Raw genomic sequence first — 19,181 nt, forward strand, 5'->3', positions numbered from 1 at the left:
GGTCTGTACACAACTCACACTAACGTTTTTTGCCCTTTGGTGTTCTGCAGCTCTACCCATATAGATTCCACATCATCCAAGCTAATGTCCTTCCTAACTATTGCATTAATCTCCTCTTTAACCAGCAATGCTACCCCACCTCCTTTTCCTTTTATTCTATCCTTCCTGAATGTTGAATACCCCTGGATGTTGAGTTCCCAGCCCTGATCATCCTGGAGCCACGTCTCCGTAATCCCGATCACATCATATTTGTTAACATCTATTTGCACAGTTAATTCATCCACCTTATTATGGATACTCCTTGCATTAAGACACAAAGCCTTCAGGCTTGTTTTTTTAACACCCTTCGTCCTTTTAGAATTTTGCTGTAAAATGGCCCTTTGCCTTGGGTTTCTCTGCCCTCCACTTTTCCTCATCTCCTTTCTGTCTTTTGCTTTTGTCTCCTTTTTGTTTCCCTCTGTCTCCCTGCATTGGTTCCCATCCCCCTGCCATATTAGTTTAACTCCTCCCCAACAGCACTAGCAAACACTCCCCCTAGGACATTGGTTCCGGTCCTGCCCAGGTGCAGACCGTCTGGTTTGTACTGGTCCCACCTCCCCCAGAACCGGTTCCAATGCCCCAGGAATTTGAATCCCTCCCTGCTGCACCACTGCTCAAGCCACGTATTCATCTGCGCTATCCTGCGATTCCGACTCTGACTAGCACTTGGCACTGGTAGCAATCCCGAGATTACTACTTTTGAGGTCCTACTTTTTAATTTAGCTCCTAGCTCCTTAAATTCATTTCGTAGGATCTCATCCCTTTTTTTTACCTATGTCGTTGGTACCAATGTGCACCATGACAACTGGCTGTTCTCCCTCCCTTTTTAGAATGTCCTGCACCCACTCCGAGACATCCTTGACCCTTGCACCAGGGAGGCAACATACCATCCTGGAGTCTCAGTTGCGGCCGCAGAAACGCCTATCTATTCCACCCACAATTGAATCCCTTATCACTATCGCTCTCCCACTCTTTTTCCTGCCCTCCTGTGCAACAGAACCAGCCACGGTGCCATGAACTTGGCTGCTGCTGCCCTCCCCTGATGAGTCATCCCCCCCAACAGTACTCAAAGCGGTGTATCTGTTTTGCAGGGTGATGACCGCAGGGGACCCCTGCACTACCTTCCTTGCACTGCTCTTCCTGCTGGTCTTCCATTCCCTATCTGTTTGTGGACCCTTCACCTGCGATAAGACCAACTCGCTACACGTGCTACTCACGTCATTCTCAGCATCGTGGATGCTCCAGAGTGAATCCATCCTCAGCTCCAACTCCGCAACGCGGTCCGTCAGGAGCTGGATGCAGATACACTTCCCGCAGATGTAGTCGTCAGGGACACTGGTGTCGTCCCTGAGTTCCCACATGGTACAGGAGGAGCATATCATGTGACCGAGCTCTCCTGCCATGACTTAACCCTTAGATACCCTTAAATTGACAACAACAATGTTAAAAGTTACTGACTGATATAAAAAAGAAAAAGAAAAACTACTCACCAATCACCAGCCAATCACTTACCCCCTTGGCTGTGACATCACCTTTTGATTTATTTTTTCCTTCTCTCCCAGCTGGAGCTGTACAAGCTCCGCCTCTCTCCCCGGACTGCCCGACTGCTGAGCCTTTATAGGCCGCTGCCTCTCGCCGACTCCCACCTCTCTCGATGCTCCCCAGACTGCCCGACTGCTGAGCCTTTATAGGCCGCTGCCTCTCGCTGACTCCCGCCTCTCTCGACGCTCCCCGGACTGCCCGACTGTTGAGCCTTTATAGGCCGCTGCCTCTCGCTGACTCCCGCCTCTCTCGATGCTCCCCGCACTGCCCGACTGTTGAGCCTTTATAGGCCGCTGCCTCTATCTCTTCTCCTATAGTCCAGGCAAGAAAGCTAAACGAATATCAATTGGAAATACAGAGGAGAGTTTATTATAATTAAAGCCATCGTTCAGTGTTTGATAAATGCTGCAAACACTGGCGGCTCGTTAATGTGTTGGAAATGCTTCACGAGTATTCACAGTGACTATCTAGAGAAAGCACTACACCATTGTGGGTATTTTATTACCCTCCTATAGATGGATGTAGGTTTTATTGCATATGTCCAGCGGATTTGTAACAACTCGGGGATTACAGTGCAGAGAGGCCAGGGGAAGGAGGAAAGATGCCACACAGACACTCAGCCACAGCAATGACACAAGGTACAGGTTTGTTTTTTTGCAGGGAAAAGCGTTTTATTTTAAGTTTGGCGATGACCCAAGTTGCTTCATTATTGCGTGGTTATACACTGTCTGATGGACTTCTCCAGATCATTAATGAGCGGCACTGCCCTTGTCCCAGATCGCCGAATGCGCACGGTATTATTGAAGCTGGAATTATAAAGGCATCGCTATATTTACAAAGATGCCCAGAACGTTAGGCACAAAAAAACATCTCAATATGACATGGTTGTTTTATTCTATCATGCCGCTTTATCTCACCAATTAAGACCACAAACAGCACAGATGACTAATAGCCCCGCACAATTCTCTTAGAGGACTATGTTTGCCTGAGTCCGCAATATTTGATGGTAATTTCTTCGCTGAGAATGTGCACACGGTCAGTATGCCACCTTTTCCTGGCACCTGGGCCGTGGGCACATTTTTCAAAGGTTAGAGATTGCTGTCAGTATTGTTTTTTTTCTCTAGAAGATCAGATCCGAGGTCTTTTTGCTCCCTCACTCTGGGACTGCACAATTCTCAAGTGAGTTGAGAGAACTACACAAGGTATTGCTATGGCCTGGATCAGGAGCAGGCGGACATCATGGCACAGTTCAGCACTGAGCTCAGTCACAACTGCACCCTCCCCTCTACGGCTATGCTCTAAAGTTAGACAACCTCATTACACTTGAATGATGTTTTTCACCGGCCTCTGAAGAAATGGTACAAAACACTGGTTAAAAAATAATAAGAGTCCAAGGGACCGTCTCTCTTCCTTCCTTTCTACTTTACATCCTCGTCCTCTTCGTCGCTGTCTTTCATGGTGATACCCTGCAGGCCTCCACTCTCAGACACCGAAGCCGTGGCTTCTTCCACTGTCAGGCGGGTGTGGATGGTTTCATACATTTTACAGTTCAGTGTCCCTTCTAGAACTCCTTGGAGCCTGAAGTCCCTGTACGATTTCTGAAGCAAGAATAATTAATGTTTAAATTACATTGTGCTTATCACGTCGCATCTTTCAATTTTTCAGATTTTGCAGCTTTCAAAACACGCAAAGTCAACATTTTACATTCAAAGAAAATCTATTTCTGTAGATTAGTAACACGGGATAATCTAACTGTGCAAAGCAAACATGGTGGTCATTGCTGTGATCACATTGAATATGCTGATGATGACCATGCATATTTTGAGACTGAATCTGATGTCACAAAAGCTGAGGGAGGGCTGCACTGTCAGAGGTGCTGTCTTTCTGATGAGATGTTAAAGAAAGACTTGGATTTATATAGCACCTTTCACGACCAGCGGACGTCACATAGTGCTTTACAGCCAATGAAGTACTTCTGAAGTGTCATTGTTGTAATGCAGGAAAAACCGAAGGCCATCTGCCCTCTCAGGTGGACGAAAGATCCCATGGCAAGATTTCGAAGAGCAGAAGATTTCGCCCTGGTGTCCTGGCCAATATTTATCCTTCAACCAACACCACTAAAACAGATTATCTGGTCAGTATCACGTTGCTGTTTGTGGAAGCATTTTTTTATTTGTTGCGGGATGTGGGCAGCAGTGGCAAGGCCAGCATTTAATGCCCATCCCTAATTGCCCTTGAGAAGGTGGTGGTGAGCCCCCTTCTTGAACAGCTGCAGTCGCTGTGGTGCTGTTAGGAAGGGAGTTCCAGGATTTTGACTCAGCGATGATGAAGGAACAGCAATATATTTCCAAGTCAGGATGGTGTGTAAATTTGAGGGGAAATTGCAGGTGGTAGGTCGCAGGTTTGGGAGGTTCTGCTGAAGAAGTCTTGGCGAGTTGCTGCAGTGCATCTTGCAGTTGGTACACACTGCAGCCATGGTGCACTGTTGGTGAAGGGAGTGAGTGCTTAAGGTGGTGGATGGGCTGCCAATCAAGTGGGCTGCTTTGTCCTGGATAGTGTCAAGCTTCTTGAGTGTTGTTGGAGTTGCACTCATCCAAGCAAGTGGAGAGTACTCCATCACACTCCTGACTTGTGCCTTGTAGATGGTGGAAAGGCTTTGGGGAGTCAGGAGGTGAGACACTTACCGCAGAATACCCAGCCTCTAACCTGGGTGCCACAGTATTTATGTGGCTGGTCCAGTTAAGTTTCTGGTCAATGGTGGCCCCCAGGATGTTGATGGTGGGGGAATTCAGTAATGGTAATGCCATTGAATATCAAGGGGAGGTGGTTAGATTTTTGCATGTTGGTGATGGTCATTGCCTGGCACTTGTGTGGCGCGAATGTTACTTTCCACTTATCACACCAAGGCTGAATGTCTTCCAGGTCTTGCTGCATGCGGGTATGGACAACTTCATTTTCTGAGGAGTTGCGAATAGAACTGAACACTGTGCAATCATCAATGAACATCCTCACTTCTGACCTTAAAATGGAGGGAAGGTGATTGAGGAAGCAGCTGAAGATGGTTGGGCCTAGGACACTGCCCTGAGGAACTCCTGCAGCAATGTCCTGGGGCTGGGATGATTGACCTCCAACACCACAACTATCTTCCTTTGTGCTAGGTATGACTCCAGCCAGTGGAGAGTTTTCCCCCTGATTCCCATTGACTTCAATTTTACTAGAGCTCCTTGATGCCACACTCGGTAAAATGCTGCCTTGATGTCAAGGGCAGTCACTCTTTTGTCCATGTTTGGACCAAGGTTGTAATGAAGTCTGGAGCCAAGTGGTCCTGGCGGAATCCAAACTGAGCATGAGTGAGCAGGTTATTGGTGAGTAAGTGCCGCTTGATAGCACTGTCTACAACACCTTCCATCACTTTGCTGATGATTGAAAATAGATTGATGGGACGGTAAATGGCTGGTTTTGGTTTTGTCCTGCCTTTTGTGGACAGGACATACCATCTTGCTGTGTTTTCTACATTAGAACAGTGAATGCACTTCAAAAAAGTAATTAATTGGCTCTAAAGCACTTTGGGATGTCCTTAGGTCATGAAAGATGCTATATAAATGCAAGTCTTTTTCTTTCTCTCCTGTCCTTAGTGTGGACTCTTGCTGGGCTGGAAGTCGACAGGTGCCATTACCTTTTGCATGTGACCAGTCTTCATGTGTGAGCTTTGACAAGGTCAGCAGGATTTTCGACTGTAAAGGCAAATACAGTAGATTCTAATCCTGTCCGCGCCTGATGTTCACACACAGCCACTGTTCAGCAGAAATCCCTGGATAGCAATCAAGAATGGGGCCATTTCTTCCCCCTCCCCAGCTCAAGGGCACGGAGACCAATCAATCATAGCAGTCCTGCTGTACCCTGCTGAGATCACCTGATGCATGAAATACCAGAGAAGGTAACTGGGACCATCCCAGCTTTAGCACCACACTGGCACCACATTTTCCTACTTGGTTACAGCAACAACTTGCATTTATATAGCCCCTTTAATGCAGTAAAATGTCCCAAGGTGCTTAAAAGGTTTAACATCTCATTCAAAAGACGACACCTGTGACAGTGCAGCACTCCCTCAATACTGCACTGAAGTATCAGCCTTGGATTAAGTGTTCAAGTCTCTGGTGTGGGTCTTGAACCCACAACCTCTGACAGAGACTGGAGTACTACCACTGAACCAAGATCGACACAGGGGAAGCTTCAGGTGAGAGAGCACAGAGCAAAAGCTAGACACTTCACCACAGTAAGGATCAATTTGTGAGGCAGTCACATCAGGGCTGCTCTTGTGGCACTATCCGCTGGGCAGACATGGAGCATATCGAACGGCACCAGTCGGTCACCTACCAATCAGAGCTGGGAAAACCCTCTCCCATCAGGTAGTAGGTGGAAGCATGGTGAGGTACTAAGCCATACAAACCATCATGTCCCAGATTGGCAGGAGCGGAACTGTCACAATTATCTCAGCAAACAGGCTAGAGGTGGGTGAATAATAATCCAGGGTTCCTGCCTTTTAACCACAATATAGTCATCCCAATGCAAAGCTAGCTTGAATTGACATTAAGTGAGCACAGGATCAGGATTGGTTATGATGCCTCTCATGATCAAATCACCTGATGACATTCACTATGTAGGTTGACATAAGAAGGACAGATACTTGGCAAAGTACTGGAGTGTCCTGGTGACTGTGTATCCGTGCTCCATCAGAAGTCAGTGGTTTGAGCAATGGAGGATGAAAACTGGGGGAAAAACAATCCAAACCTTTTTTTTTACCATCCATGAATCTGATATTTATCTTATCTAACTTTAATCTGCTGCTTTGTGCAGGAGGATTAAGGTACATCTGCAGAAACACACTCGCTAGAGTTTTACAGAGGCAGAAGCAGATGAATAAGGAACTGGGTTGCAGGAAAAATGATCACATTGTTAAAGAGCCATTCACTGAGCCCACAAAAGTAATGGCTTTAAAGCGAGCCTATTAAGTTTTCTGTACTGTTTTGGTAAATATAACATTCAGTACATTATACTGTTGTTGTATTAAGTGGGCCTCTAAACAGTACAATTAGTATATTTAGCCTGGCATGCTGATCTGGGTCTGCTTTGGAATCTCAATGCCATGTAACCAAGGGAACAGATGAGGGTAAATAGTCAGTCACGATGACAACAAATCTAGGCGCTGCCACTAAGATGTCAGTACCTGCACTTAAAGAGTGGTGGTTTGTGTTTTAGTTGTTTAGATGTTTTTATTACCAGAAATGTCCCTGGTTGTTCCAAATAGAATAACCCCACTTAAAATGGAAGGTAAGGTAACATAAAGCTTTTAAAAGTAAAATCAGTGCAAATTTGCATCACAAATATACCGTCAGGAATTCTTATTGATAGCCAACCCCCCGTGGCATTGCACATGGGGAGTGAAGATCAAGTTCAGTCATTAGTCCAAGAGGGTAAGGGGTGAGCGCGGGGAGAGGTGAGACGAGGGGATAGGGAGGGGGAGATGGTGAGGAAGATGGGGAATAGGAGGTGGGGAGAAGGAAGTGAGGAATGAGGGAGAGAGGAGGAAAGGGCAGAGAAGAGGCAGAATGGGGAAGAGGGAAGAAGAGAAATAAAGGAGAAAAGGGAGGAAGAAGGGATGGAAAGTGGAGGGATTATCAGAAGGAGAGGGGGAGTGGGAAGAGGAGAGAGAGCGAGAGGAAGAATGGGAGGGGTGGAAGAGAGGGGTGGAAGAGAGAAAGAGGTGAAGAGTGAGAGAGAGGGTGGAAGAGAGGGCGGGTAGAAGGGAGGGGGGGGAGTGGTGAAAGAGAGAGAGAGAGAGAGGGAGGGGGAATGGGAGAGAGGGAAGGGTGGAAGGGAGGTGTGGAAGGGGAGAGGATGAAAGAGAGAGGGAGGGATGGAAGGGAGAGGGGGAAGGGTGGAAGAGTGAGAGAGAGTGGAAGAGAGAGGGAGGGATGGAAGGGAGAGAGGGAGGAATGGAAGGGAGAGAAAAAGGGGTGGAAAGGAGAGAGAGGGTAGAAGAGGGGTGTGGAAGGGTAGAGATAGAGGGTGGATGGGAGGGGGAGGGGTGGAAGAGAAAGAGAGAGCAGCTAAGCAGGGAGGGGGAAGGAGGGGTGGGAAGGAAGGGAGAGAGAGAGACGGTGATAACCAGTTATGAGTGGGTACAACAGAAATCTCTGCTTTCGAGAACTGAGGCCAGCAACATTGAAAATCATCTTGAAGGTAGAACTGAATAGCTGCTGCGGAGTGAAACAGAAAATGGGCAGGTTACTCTGGACTGCTTTGGTGCTTGAGGGGGCATTCTCTCTTCCACTCCAGGCCCCTGTTACCCACATCTTGCACTGACTCGGATACTTTTTGGTCAGCTGGCTTACAGCAGTCAGTCAGGATGATGAGGAGGGTTCGCAACCTTCCGGACCGGGCAGCAGATGAAGACATGGATCCTCTCAGTGGCAGTGCGCCGTGGGAACAGCAGCCTGACTCCCATATCAGCAGTGTTTATTCCTGGTTTTAGTGCACGGTGTTGTGCCAGAATATGCTGATTCTTCCTGCGGTTGTGGAGGTTGCATAGGATGGTCCAATAATGGGAAAAAAACTTTTTCATAAAACAAATGCTACACAAGAGGAGCCATGGGGAGAAGGGGCGATATGGCGAAAGGTTACTAGAAACTAATTTAATGATAAATATTAATAGTTAATTGCAACAAATTCTGTATTGGTTAGAGGCAGGGAGGTGGGTGGGTGACAAAAGACAAGAGCAGGATGCCTAGAAGAGGAAATATATTTTTAAACGATTGTACAAATCATGTCCAAGATATATAGTTAAAGTTGATTTTTTAAACCATAAATTCTCACCACTAAATAAAACCTATTGTATATGCCACCAGGCTGGGTGAATCTGTGACAGACAAGGTGTGACTTCTTTACAATTGAAAACTTCCATAACAGCACCTCCTACAGGTGTAACTGGTACTACAGAGAACATCATGGGTTTGCCCTTGTGCGCCTCGTATTGAATTTAATACGTTACAGATAACAAATATTGTGGTTGTTTTGCGCAGCTCTTGATATTTTAATAACTATGTTTCATTTATCATTAGACTATAATAGTATAATCTTCTGATGATGATCATCAGTTGTTAATAGTAATAACCCACTTAATTTATGGAAGATATTCCTATACTATCAGTTCGAAATTCCTGTGCACAATTATATCACGGCATCTTTACAAGTCTATAGGACTGTACCTTAATCAAATCAGGGTGCTGTTGTGAGATTTGCAACACTGCCATTACCTTAAGCAAACATAGATCTGATCTTGACGTCAATCCTGATCATTAATGATTCATTGCATTCCCCTTTTAAATAGCTGTTACTTTCCTTAAAAAAAACCTGTCTGTCAAACCTTTTCTCTGTTAGCAAGCACTCAATATGACAATGCCAAGTATGTTAAAACACATCATAGCATCAGATGCATGTAATGCTGCTGAGATGAAAATGACCGTTGGCTCTTCCTTTTCACAAACAAAATGGAAGTTGTCAGCTATTTGTCCCATGAAAACAGTACCCCTAGACTTAGATAAATTTGCCAAATGATGTGTGCCTATGGATATAAATCACTATGGCACTAATGAAGGGGGTCCAGCTGACTTTAGAAGGGCACAACATCATTATCATAGCAACATAAAAGACACAAAATATGATGTTAATCTTTTGTTTTGGATTTGAACGTTGTTTATATCGAGCTAACTCATTCCACTGCGCCAAGTGACCTATTGCAAAATCAGGAAGAAGCTGTTTATACCTTGACTATTTTGATGAGTGTTTTCAGCTGGTAGAGATGGAGCTGTAGATCCAATCGGTCTGTCAGCCAGACACAGATGACTTTCATTGAGCTGGTGTACCATTGCTGGGGAAAGAAAAATAAATCTCTACAGCAATGAGAGCAAAAATATCATGGATCCAAAAGTACATTTCCTTTTGTTTGGGACACTAATATTTACCTGTGGATAACCAAATCTTTAGCTCTTTACATATGAACTTTGCCCTTTAGACCACATAGAAAATGACTTGTCAATAAATCTAGAATTTGTCATCAGCAGATTAGTCCTATTAACTTCGAATGTAAAATAATTAAATGACAGACTGGTTGACTTATTTGAAGATGAGTCAGGTTAAAAGGCAAAGTAATGAGTAAATGTTATTAAACATAGATAAACAAATACAGATTTAGATTTGACCTCAATTCCTCTTTTACTTTCCTTTTCAAAATGTTGGTTGGTTAACCCAACTCATCATATGACCAAATCCAATATGACCAATAGGGATGACAAAACCCTATTTGGCTGACTGGGTCTTTTAGCTTTGACAGATAAGCATAGAGAGGCAACATAAATTCACTGCCATGATCAACTTTAACCAAATTTAACATGCAACATAGATATGTATTAATAGACAGGTAACATATAACTAACATCAAAATACATTCCTGTAATTTTGCTATAACAGACTTTGTTGGAGCATTCTGGTAGTTACACAGGCAAATTCAATATGGCCACCATATCACACTACATATGACAATGCTACATCTGACTTGACCAAGATATCTATCCATTTGAAGGTCTTTATGCTATCTGTAAATTTAGGAAACAGTGGGGCTGAAATTCAATGCAGCCAGAAAGCTGGTGATGTTAAGGCCTTTTTTCCCCATTTAGCGCCGCAAAGTTTGCGGCGGCCATTGGATCCAAATTCATCTTTTTGACCACAAAAAAGTGTTCCAGTTTTATTAGCCCTGAAATTTGCAGTCTTAACTGGGGCATTATTCCCACGAGAAATTCATCCTTGGGGTGATGTGGCAGCTGCCATTGCAGCACAGGCGTGGGGGAACAAACGTATCGGTGCTGCTTTGGAGAGGATGGCCGCGGTTCTGCAAGAGTCGACGGAACATCTAAGTGCTTTCATTTCTGGTGGTTTTCAGACTGTGGCTGCACTCGTGCAGTCTCAGCTGTATGCCCCAAGACCTCAGTGTTGCTTTTATGGCTGGGTCCACCACGGGCCACAGGGGACCTGCCGGTGTGGGTGTCACAGCACCGACCTGAGTTCCCTCAGATTGGTGGTGGTGGTATTGTGCCGCCCCTGGTGAGTTATTCAGGTTCCTCGGGCCAAGATACGGATGATGCGCTCCCTCCGACTCACAGCATTCCTGGCCCCAGACCTGTCACTCCGCCAGTGCCTCCACACATGGCTTTGCCCGAACCAAGTCAGACTGAACCCTCCCAGGAGGGTGTTGACCAGTCTCCAGCCGGCCCTTCCAGGCCCAAAGCTGGTCAGAGGCGTCATAGAAGAACATCTGCAACTTCCACACAGGGAACACAGTAGCCTTCCCAGACCCATGAGGTAGCCACAGGGGCGACACTGAGGCGAAGTTGCAGGTTAGGCATGCGTTAGAGGGATTATAAGAAAATGCACACAGGTGGTAAATGATGTTTATGTTATTTTTCTGCAATGTTTATTGTTTGGAGTTATATTGAGTATGCATTAAAACTTTATTTTTTGCACCTATATCTGGGCTGCTGTATAATGTGACGATGGGCAATGATGTATCAAGGCACTCATTGGGATGGCCATGGAAAGTAGAATTTCAAGGGTCGTGGGGATGAAATTATTGGAATTGTGCAGCAATCAGATGAGTTTGGACTTCCTTTGCAGGGTTGGGATGGCGACGACGCCTCCTGAGTGGCTCAGGATACTCCTCTTCCTCCTGATGCTGCTGTGCCTCCTCCTGCGGTGGGATTGCTGGTTTGGCCTCCAGAGACTGTTCACTATTGACAGCCAGGTTATGGAGCATGCAGCAGATGATCACAAAGATGGAGACCTGTTCAGGCGAGTACTGCAATGCACCACCAGAGTGGTCAAGGCAATGGAACTTTTGTTTAAGCATTCCAATGCAGTGCTCAATGATAAACCTGGTCCCACAATAAGCGTCGTTATAGGAATGTTTGACCACAGTCCTGGGGTTTTGAAGGGGAGTGAGCAGCCAAGTGACAGGGGGGATATCCCTTATCCCCAAGCAGCCACCCACAGTCCTGGTTTGGGCTGGTGAAGATGACGGGCACACTGCTCTGGCGCACGATGAAATACCTGGTATCAACTGCCAGGATCCTTCGCTGGTGGTCGCACACCAACTGAACATTCAGGGAGTAGTACCCCAATCTGTTCATAAACACTTCGGGATGATGTTGTGGTGCCCTCAGTCCGACATGTGTGCAGTCTATCGCCCCCTGCACTCTGGGGAACCCTGCAATCAACAGAAATCTGGCCTGGCGCTCCACCTGTTTCTCCCTGGTCATGGGGAAGGAGATATATTGCACTCTTCGCTTGTACAGCTCATTGGTGACCTGCCGGATGGAGCAATGGGTGGAGAATTGTGATATGTTTGAGATGTCTGCAGTTGCAGACTGGAACGAGCCCGTTGCGTAAAAGTTCAACGCTGTGGTCACTTTGGTCTCCACACTAAGCGCTGACATCAGCCTTGTGTGAGGCTCCAAATCTGGCCGAAGGACACTGCACAGCTCAGTGAAGACGTCCTTGCTGAATCTCAGCCTCCTCACACATAGCTCGCTGCTGAGCACGGTAGGGCCTCCTTTGCAGAGGTATTTGCTGCACCACTCCCATGTCAGCTGGCTGAGCACCTTCTCCCTCTTCCTCATTTGTATTGTACAGCCTCTGAAGGCTGCTACTGGCAAGGCTCCTCGCCCATTATCTGGTGAAGGGGGTCCGCGTACCTCACCCTCCTACTCATGCCATCTCCCTGCTGTCCAGCCTCTCCATGGTGATGTCTGTGGACATCTGCAGGCCCTTCTGCATGTTGGGCAGCCCTGGCTTCTGCCTCAGGACTTGCTGATCACGGCAATGCCTCCTTCTGCGTGCCTCCTTGACTCTCACAATCTGGAGCAGGTGTTCTCATGAATAAGCTGAGTCCATTATGAGTGGAAGCATGATCATCTGTGCAGCAGATATTTACTCTCACTGACCACGATTAATTACAAAGAAGGAAAATCACATTTAACTCAGCAAGATGTTTTGAAATCCTGCTGCCCTTTTTGAGATATTGAACAAGCAGCTCCAAGATTTTTTGGAAGATCCAAGCAGATGCAAAATTTTTCCAACAGACAAGCTCTTCCAAGAATTGTTTCCAAGAGCCAAGCAGCTCGCAGACTTTTTGCACTCCCAAAGACCTCCGAAAATTGTTTGCTCACCAACAACACTCTCAGGATGGCAGATGGTGCTCTCCCACTCTGCACCGGCCCTAAAAGCTGGCGGGGGCACGGTCAGCTGAAGGACCGGCTTTTTGTAGCTAAAAATGGGTCCGTGGCGGAGCGGCAGCGGTGCGCACTTTTACCGCATCACTACCGCCACTAGCCCCACACTGCCATGAGAGTCAGTTGATCGCAGCGCTGGCCCACACCACTGCAAAACCTCCCGGGCCTAATTTACGCCAGGGAGGCCAGTTGAACCCAAAGCAGCATCCATTCAATTTTGACAAATGGCCACCGCAAACGGGCAGTAATGGTCCTTCCCGGGACCGTGAATTTCAGGGCCAGTGTGTACGAATAAAGGTAATTTGGATAATAGGAATGGCATTACATAGAAACATAGAAACATAGAAAATAGGTGCAGGAGTAGGCCATTCGGCCCTTCTAGCCTGCACCGCCATTCAATGAGTTCATGGCTGAACATTCAACTTCAGTACCCCATTCCTGCTTTCTCGCCATACCCCTTGATCCCCCTAGTAGTAAGGACCTCATCTAACTCCTTTTTGAATATATTTAGTGAATTGGCCTCAACAACTTTCTGTGGTAGAGAATTCCACAGGTTCACCACTCTCTGGGTGAAGAAGTTCCTCCGCATCTCGGTCCTAAATGGCTTACCCCTTATCCTTAGACTGTGACCTCTGGTTCTGGACTTCCCCAACATTGGGAACATTCTTCCTGCATCTAACCTGTCTAACCCCGTCAGAATTTTAAATGTTTCTATGAGGTCCCCTCTCATTCTTCTGAACTCCAGTGAATACAAGCCCAGTTGATCCAGCCTTTCTTGATAGGTCAGTCCCGCCATCCCGGGAATCAGTCTGGTGAACCTTCGCTGCACTCCCTCAATAGCAAGAATGTCCTTCCTCAGGTTAGGAGACCAAAACTGTACACAATACTCCAGGTGTGGTCTCACCAATGCCCTGTACAACTGTAGCAACACCTCCCTGCCCCTGTACTCAAATCCCCTTGCTATGAAGGCCAACATGCCATTTGCTTTCTTAACCGCCTGCTGCACCTGCATGCCAACCTTCAATGACTGATGTACCATGACACCCAGGTCTCTTTGCACCTCCCCTTTTCCTAATCTGTCACCATTCAGATAATAGTCTGTCTCTCTGTTTTTACCACCAAAGTGGATAACCTCACATTTATCCACATTATACTTCATCTGCCATGCATTTGCCCACTCACCTAACCTATCCAAGTCGCTCTGCAGCCTCACAGCATCCTCCTCGCAGCTCACACTGCCACCCAACTTAGTGTCATCCGCAAATTTGGAGATACTATATTTAATCCCCTCATCTAAATCATTAATGTACAGTGTAAACAGCTGGGGCCCCAGCACAGAACCTTGCGGTACCCCACTAGTCACTGCCTGCCATTCTGAAAAGTACCCATTTACTCCTACTCTTTGCTTCCTGTCTGACAACCAGTTCTCAATCCATGTCAGTGTTAAGCACACATTAAAAGTGAATTTATCGATTAAATCTTGGCATTACCAGGTCACCAATCAAAAGCTAATCATCTTTTTCAATCAATAAACCTAGCAATGCCATGCAGTCATCTGGCAGAGTTTCATGGGATGTGTTGGAATGTTGATTGTGAGTTTTATGCAAATAATAAACCCTGAACCAATGGTGACGCAGGACTCCCCTTGGGTCATCAAAAACTTCTTAATCAAATATTAAAATCTGTATTTAAATAAAGTAGAACCAATATACCTCACTCTGGTGAATTCCCCATCTCAGTTACTTTATCATGGGGAGGCACTGAGTGCAGGCCATTGCTTCCTCACAGGCAAGGAGGCAAAAATCACAGAAGCAGCCTTGTCCAGGGCACTCCTGTGCACCTAATGGCGGATGGCCCATGTCAACCACCTGTCTGTAACTCAGTTATGGGCTGGGAAACCAGGAGAGAGCAAATAGGAATCCTAATCTAAAATAAATCACCAACTTTCTGGGGGAATAGAGTTCCAGATTTCCACAACCCTTTGTGTAAAGAAGTGCTTCTTGACATCACCATTGAACAACCTAGCTTTAATTTGAAGGTTATGTGTCCTTGCTCTGGACTCTCTGCTATTTCACGATCGCCTGTTTTGTGCTTCCACCCACGACCAATTTCACCCCCAGTCAGTCCCATTCTGACTTGGATTTAAAAAAAATTATTTGTCTTCTAAGCATCTACATAGCTCATGCAGTTCTGAGGGAATTTCAGAAACGTATGTACATAAAAGAAATATGGAATGAGAAAAGGCCATTTTGATCATCAAACCTGCCCTTTCTTAAGGCTGTATACAATAACACTATCACTGGTCCCACCCCACTTGCATACAACGGTCTGTTGAATTTAGAGGCAGTGCTGCAATATAATGGAGGCAGCGTTTGTGTCTCTGGAAATGGTTTCACCTCTTGAATCTGGTGATAAAGCACTGCTGGGATCAAAGATATCTGCAGTTTTGGGTCCGCCATTTTTTTGTGGCTGGGGTCAAGCTAAGCTCCTCGCCCAGCCATACAGGTCGGCAATGTGGTTTTAACAGATTATACAATTGTTACAGGGTTCTGACAATCTCTGGATCTGCCAGGCAGTGCAAATAGAGTGAAAGAGTGAATTTAGCACTGTAGGAACCAGTTCATAATATAGAATCTTAATTACTAAGCATTAGAGAGGACTGGCAACTTGATTTCAAACTTTCAGTCCGCTGTTATTAACCCGTAAGAAAAATGATTCAAAATCATAGATGTCAAATTATAAATGCATGAAAGACAATCATTCTCACGACAGAATAATAAAACAAAAAGGAGTCAATCAGATATAAATCTGTGATACATTGCATCTAATGGTGTCTGCGATTAAAAACTCATATTATCCTATTGATTCTTCACTTAACACTTGTAAGGGCATGTATTATCCACTTCATTTTTCTGCCCACACCTCTCAAGAACCACAGAAAACAAGCAAGAGCTGCTGTGTTTAACACGGTGTGACCTCTGTATTTCTTCACACAAATTGTGCATGACTCTGGGCTGGCAAATCACATTAGCTGTCCATTTCCTCATCAAGCCTCCACTCGCTTTCCAGCCCAGAAAGGTCCAACAAATCAACAGGAGCGCAGAAAACAGAACATCAGTCTAATCTCATCATTTAAGGAACGTTTTCATACTTTGTACGAGAGAAGATTTTTACAGGCAGCCAAGAACTGAGGCTCGAAGGATGACTCAGAAGATGGTTTCAACAATGATTGGCTGCTAAAATGTTGAGAACCATGGCACTTGTGCATTTGTAATAATGAACAGGTCAACAGGGATACAACACTCTTAGTGTTGATGGTTTCCAATGAGTATGAAAATTACCGTAACAGGGCCACAAGCACTCTCACTTCATCATCTTTCTTTAACTCCTCCACACCCTGGCACTAACCTCCCCCACCCCCACCCCACCTCCCCGCAGACCTTTAGCCTTGAATTAATAATCCATTGCAATGAAAAGAGGTGTGACATGAATGCCCGGCACTGATCCCCAACTGTGTTCAGCATTGCTACAGGCACTGAAAGACTTTCCCCTCCATTGTCGGTGGAGAGTGACAAAGCAGGGAGACTGCACTTGCCTAAATACTACAGCTGAGCCAAGCTGGGTCCCTTGCAGCTGCGGAGGCTTCACTCGCAGCCCGCGAGCTCCACAATAGCAAGCGTGATCTCTTTGTCAGCCCCAGACTCTGCAATTTCCTAACAAGGATTAGAAAGGTTGCCACGCATGGCAACTGAAAATGAGGTTTAGCAACATATTTGCCAGCAAGCTGCACCTAACTACTAAAGAGCAACATAATTGAGCCAGCACTGAAATTAAATTGGAGCATTTAGTCATCAGGAATTGTATACATTAGGTGTTTTCACTCCTCCCTTTAACTTTTCTTCTATTGCACACACAGCGGAGATCATTCTATTTTAATTTGTACGATCTGTCTGCATTTTTCATGGGCCTCTCACCACACGGCTTGAGAACTGACACTTAACAATAAATTAATTACAACCAAATTTCACAAACACTCTTTACATTCAAATTACTATTATTGTAAAAGGCTGAGAGGCCCAAAGCCCGGCAGTCCTTTTGCTCCTGCTCATTGTTTAAAAAAAGACTTTGACTTCAGCCAATCTGAGTGACCAATGAAGGGAGGGGGCGTTGAGATCTGTGCTGCTACAGTTACCACGATGAGATGTCAAAGAAACAGGCTATGCTTGAGGGACTTGTTGGGTTTGTAACCACCAGCAAGTCCACTTTCAGCAAGTTACAAAGTGACTCTCTCAGAATTCTGCATCTGATACTTTCATGCTTGCTTAGAAATTTCCACACGAGAGACACTGGCCTAGAAATTCGGTCAAAGAGTGTCCATTTTTTGAGCCGTAAGTCCAATATGGCAGGTGAAGAAGCACACACATTAAGAGATGGAACTGCGCCGCCCACCATATCAATAAAGGCCCCCAAAAAATTGGCATGCAGTGCCCATGCCTGAAACAAGCTTTATGGTCATTGCATATGCAACTAAGGGGCCTAATGCCTGTTTCAGGTGCTCACTGCGAGACTGCTTTGTCCTTAAGGCTCGTGATTTTCTGACCAGTGCTCCCTGCGAGTGCTGCTTTTTAATGGAAGTTCCCAAGCGGGGAATCAGCCTCTTTTAGAAATGCAAACACCATACATGATTATCTGGTCATTATCACATTGTTGTTTGTGGGAGCTTACTGTGCGCAAATTGGCTGCCACGTTTCCTACATTACAACAGTGACTACACTTCAAAATGTACTTCATTGGCTGTAAAGCACTGTGGGATGTCTGGTGGTCGTGAAAGGCACTATATTAATGCAAGTCTTTCTTTTATTGTGTTATGTTTTGCTCTCTAAACAACAGGGGATGAAATGTCAATATAAGTGCTAAAGTCGGGAGACCACAGAATGGTGAGCTTAGTTCCTGGCAATAGAGTGCAGGCCTGATTTTTCCCAGGTTTGCCCTAATTATTACTTATTATGAGCTCTTAACCCATATTGAGCTCGGTGTTGGAAGTTTGCTAAAAGGAGTAAGCAGATAATTGTGCATGTCAGCAGTCCTTCAAGGGTTGCAGGCACTTAAAGGTTAAAAACATTGTTTCAGCTTTTTCAAAGGCTGCAAATATTTTTTAGCCTTTCTAATGACTACATGAGACAAGAGAAGTGGCTGGGCAGAAACCAAGTGAAGGCAAAACTGAGGTAGGAAATGGGATCAGTGGTCAAGTGATGAAGTAGCATAGCATCCCAAGTGATGGCTAGTGAAGCAGAGGTGCTGCTGCATGAGGTTACCTTGTTTGGAACAACGGGGTACCTTTCCCAGAGGACAGCAATGCAGCATGTTTGAAAGTGGCAGAAGCCAGAGTCAGTGCAATGTATAGTGCTCACATGGCCTAGGAACAAAAGCAGAAGAAGATGGCACACCTCAAGAAAGCTGCAGTGGTAAGCCTACCAGGTAAATGGCCCAAGTATGCATGTCACAAAGTGTGGCCTGACAACCTTTCCACTTTTACTACTGCCATGTCCTTAGATAACGTTACTGATATTTCATTGCTTGCCATACATGCCTATACTCCAGGTGGGCCGACATCCAAGCTACAACATATAACTGCTACGTTTAGCACATTGGAACCTTCAAAGGGCTTTACAGAGTAATTCAATTTGTATGCACCATACATGGTCAATAACTGAAAAACAGAAGGGTCACATGGCTGCCAGTGATGACTCTTCCACTTTGGGAAATGCAACAGTGCGGTGACAGCAGTGTGCGAGACAGCAGCGCCGTTGATATTGCTGATGATTCCTATGCTAGCCTGGAAGGAGAGGGAGGTTAAAAAAAAGCTCAGTTCGGAAATAGCCTTTGCAGCCCCTGGCAGTGCAATCCCAACGGTGCAGATATGGCACAACTCTACAATTGATGCTGCAATAACTCAATGTCTACAGAGTTATTTCCCCACCATCATTGCCAAGTCGGTGGGACAGGCCCTGTAGGGTGCGAAGCATTCCGGCTCTGGTGCTGGCTCATCTGTTTTCTTGTATCACTTCATCCATGAAATAATGTAAATCCGAACATTGATTTTTTTCTGGATTTGCTGACTGTTGTGGGACTCATCATTTAGATGCTTTCTCATGCCCTGAGCTCAATGAAAGTTTGTGTTGAAAGAGCTCCTTTTCCATCTTTTTTTTCTTAGCCATGTGAATACTTCAATTGCACTTGGCTTTAGAGTGCCATTTT

At 45.6% G+C, this 19,181-nt stretch overlaps 1 protein-coding gene across 8 annotated transcripts in view; it reads right to left on the reverse strand.

Moving 5' to 3' along the window:
- Positions 1-2,232: 2,232 nt before the first annotated feature.
- The window catches only part of cadps2 (Ca++-dependent secretion activator 2), an 863,559-nt gene continuing 846,610 nt past the window's right edge, over positions 2,233-19,181 (reverse strand). For 7 of the 8 annotated variants that reach the window (XM_070900583.1, XM_070900582.1, XM_070900585.1 and 4 more), the window contains 2 exons: positions 9,407-9,511; positions 2,233-3,179 (listed from right to left, as the gene is read on the reverse strand). In XM_070900583.1, the coding sequence (XP_070756684.1) occupies positions 3,000-3,179; positions 9,407-9,511 (285 nt within the window). In that variant the 3' untranslated portion in view covers positions 2,233-2,999. The remainder of the gene's footprint in view (positions 3,180-9,406; positions 9,512-19,181) is intronic. The other variant, XM_070900580.1, reaches the window with a different exon arrangement.

This window comes from Pristiophorus japonicus, chromosome 15 (genome assembly GCF_044704955.1).
Source record: "Pristiophorus japonicus isolate sPriJap1 chromosome 15, sPriJap1.hap1, whole genome shotgun sequence".
Lineage (NCBI taxonomy): Eukaryota > Metazoa > Chordata > Chondrichthyes > Pristiophoridae > Pristiophorus > Pristiophorus japonicus.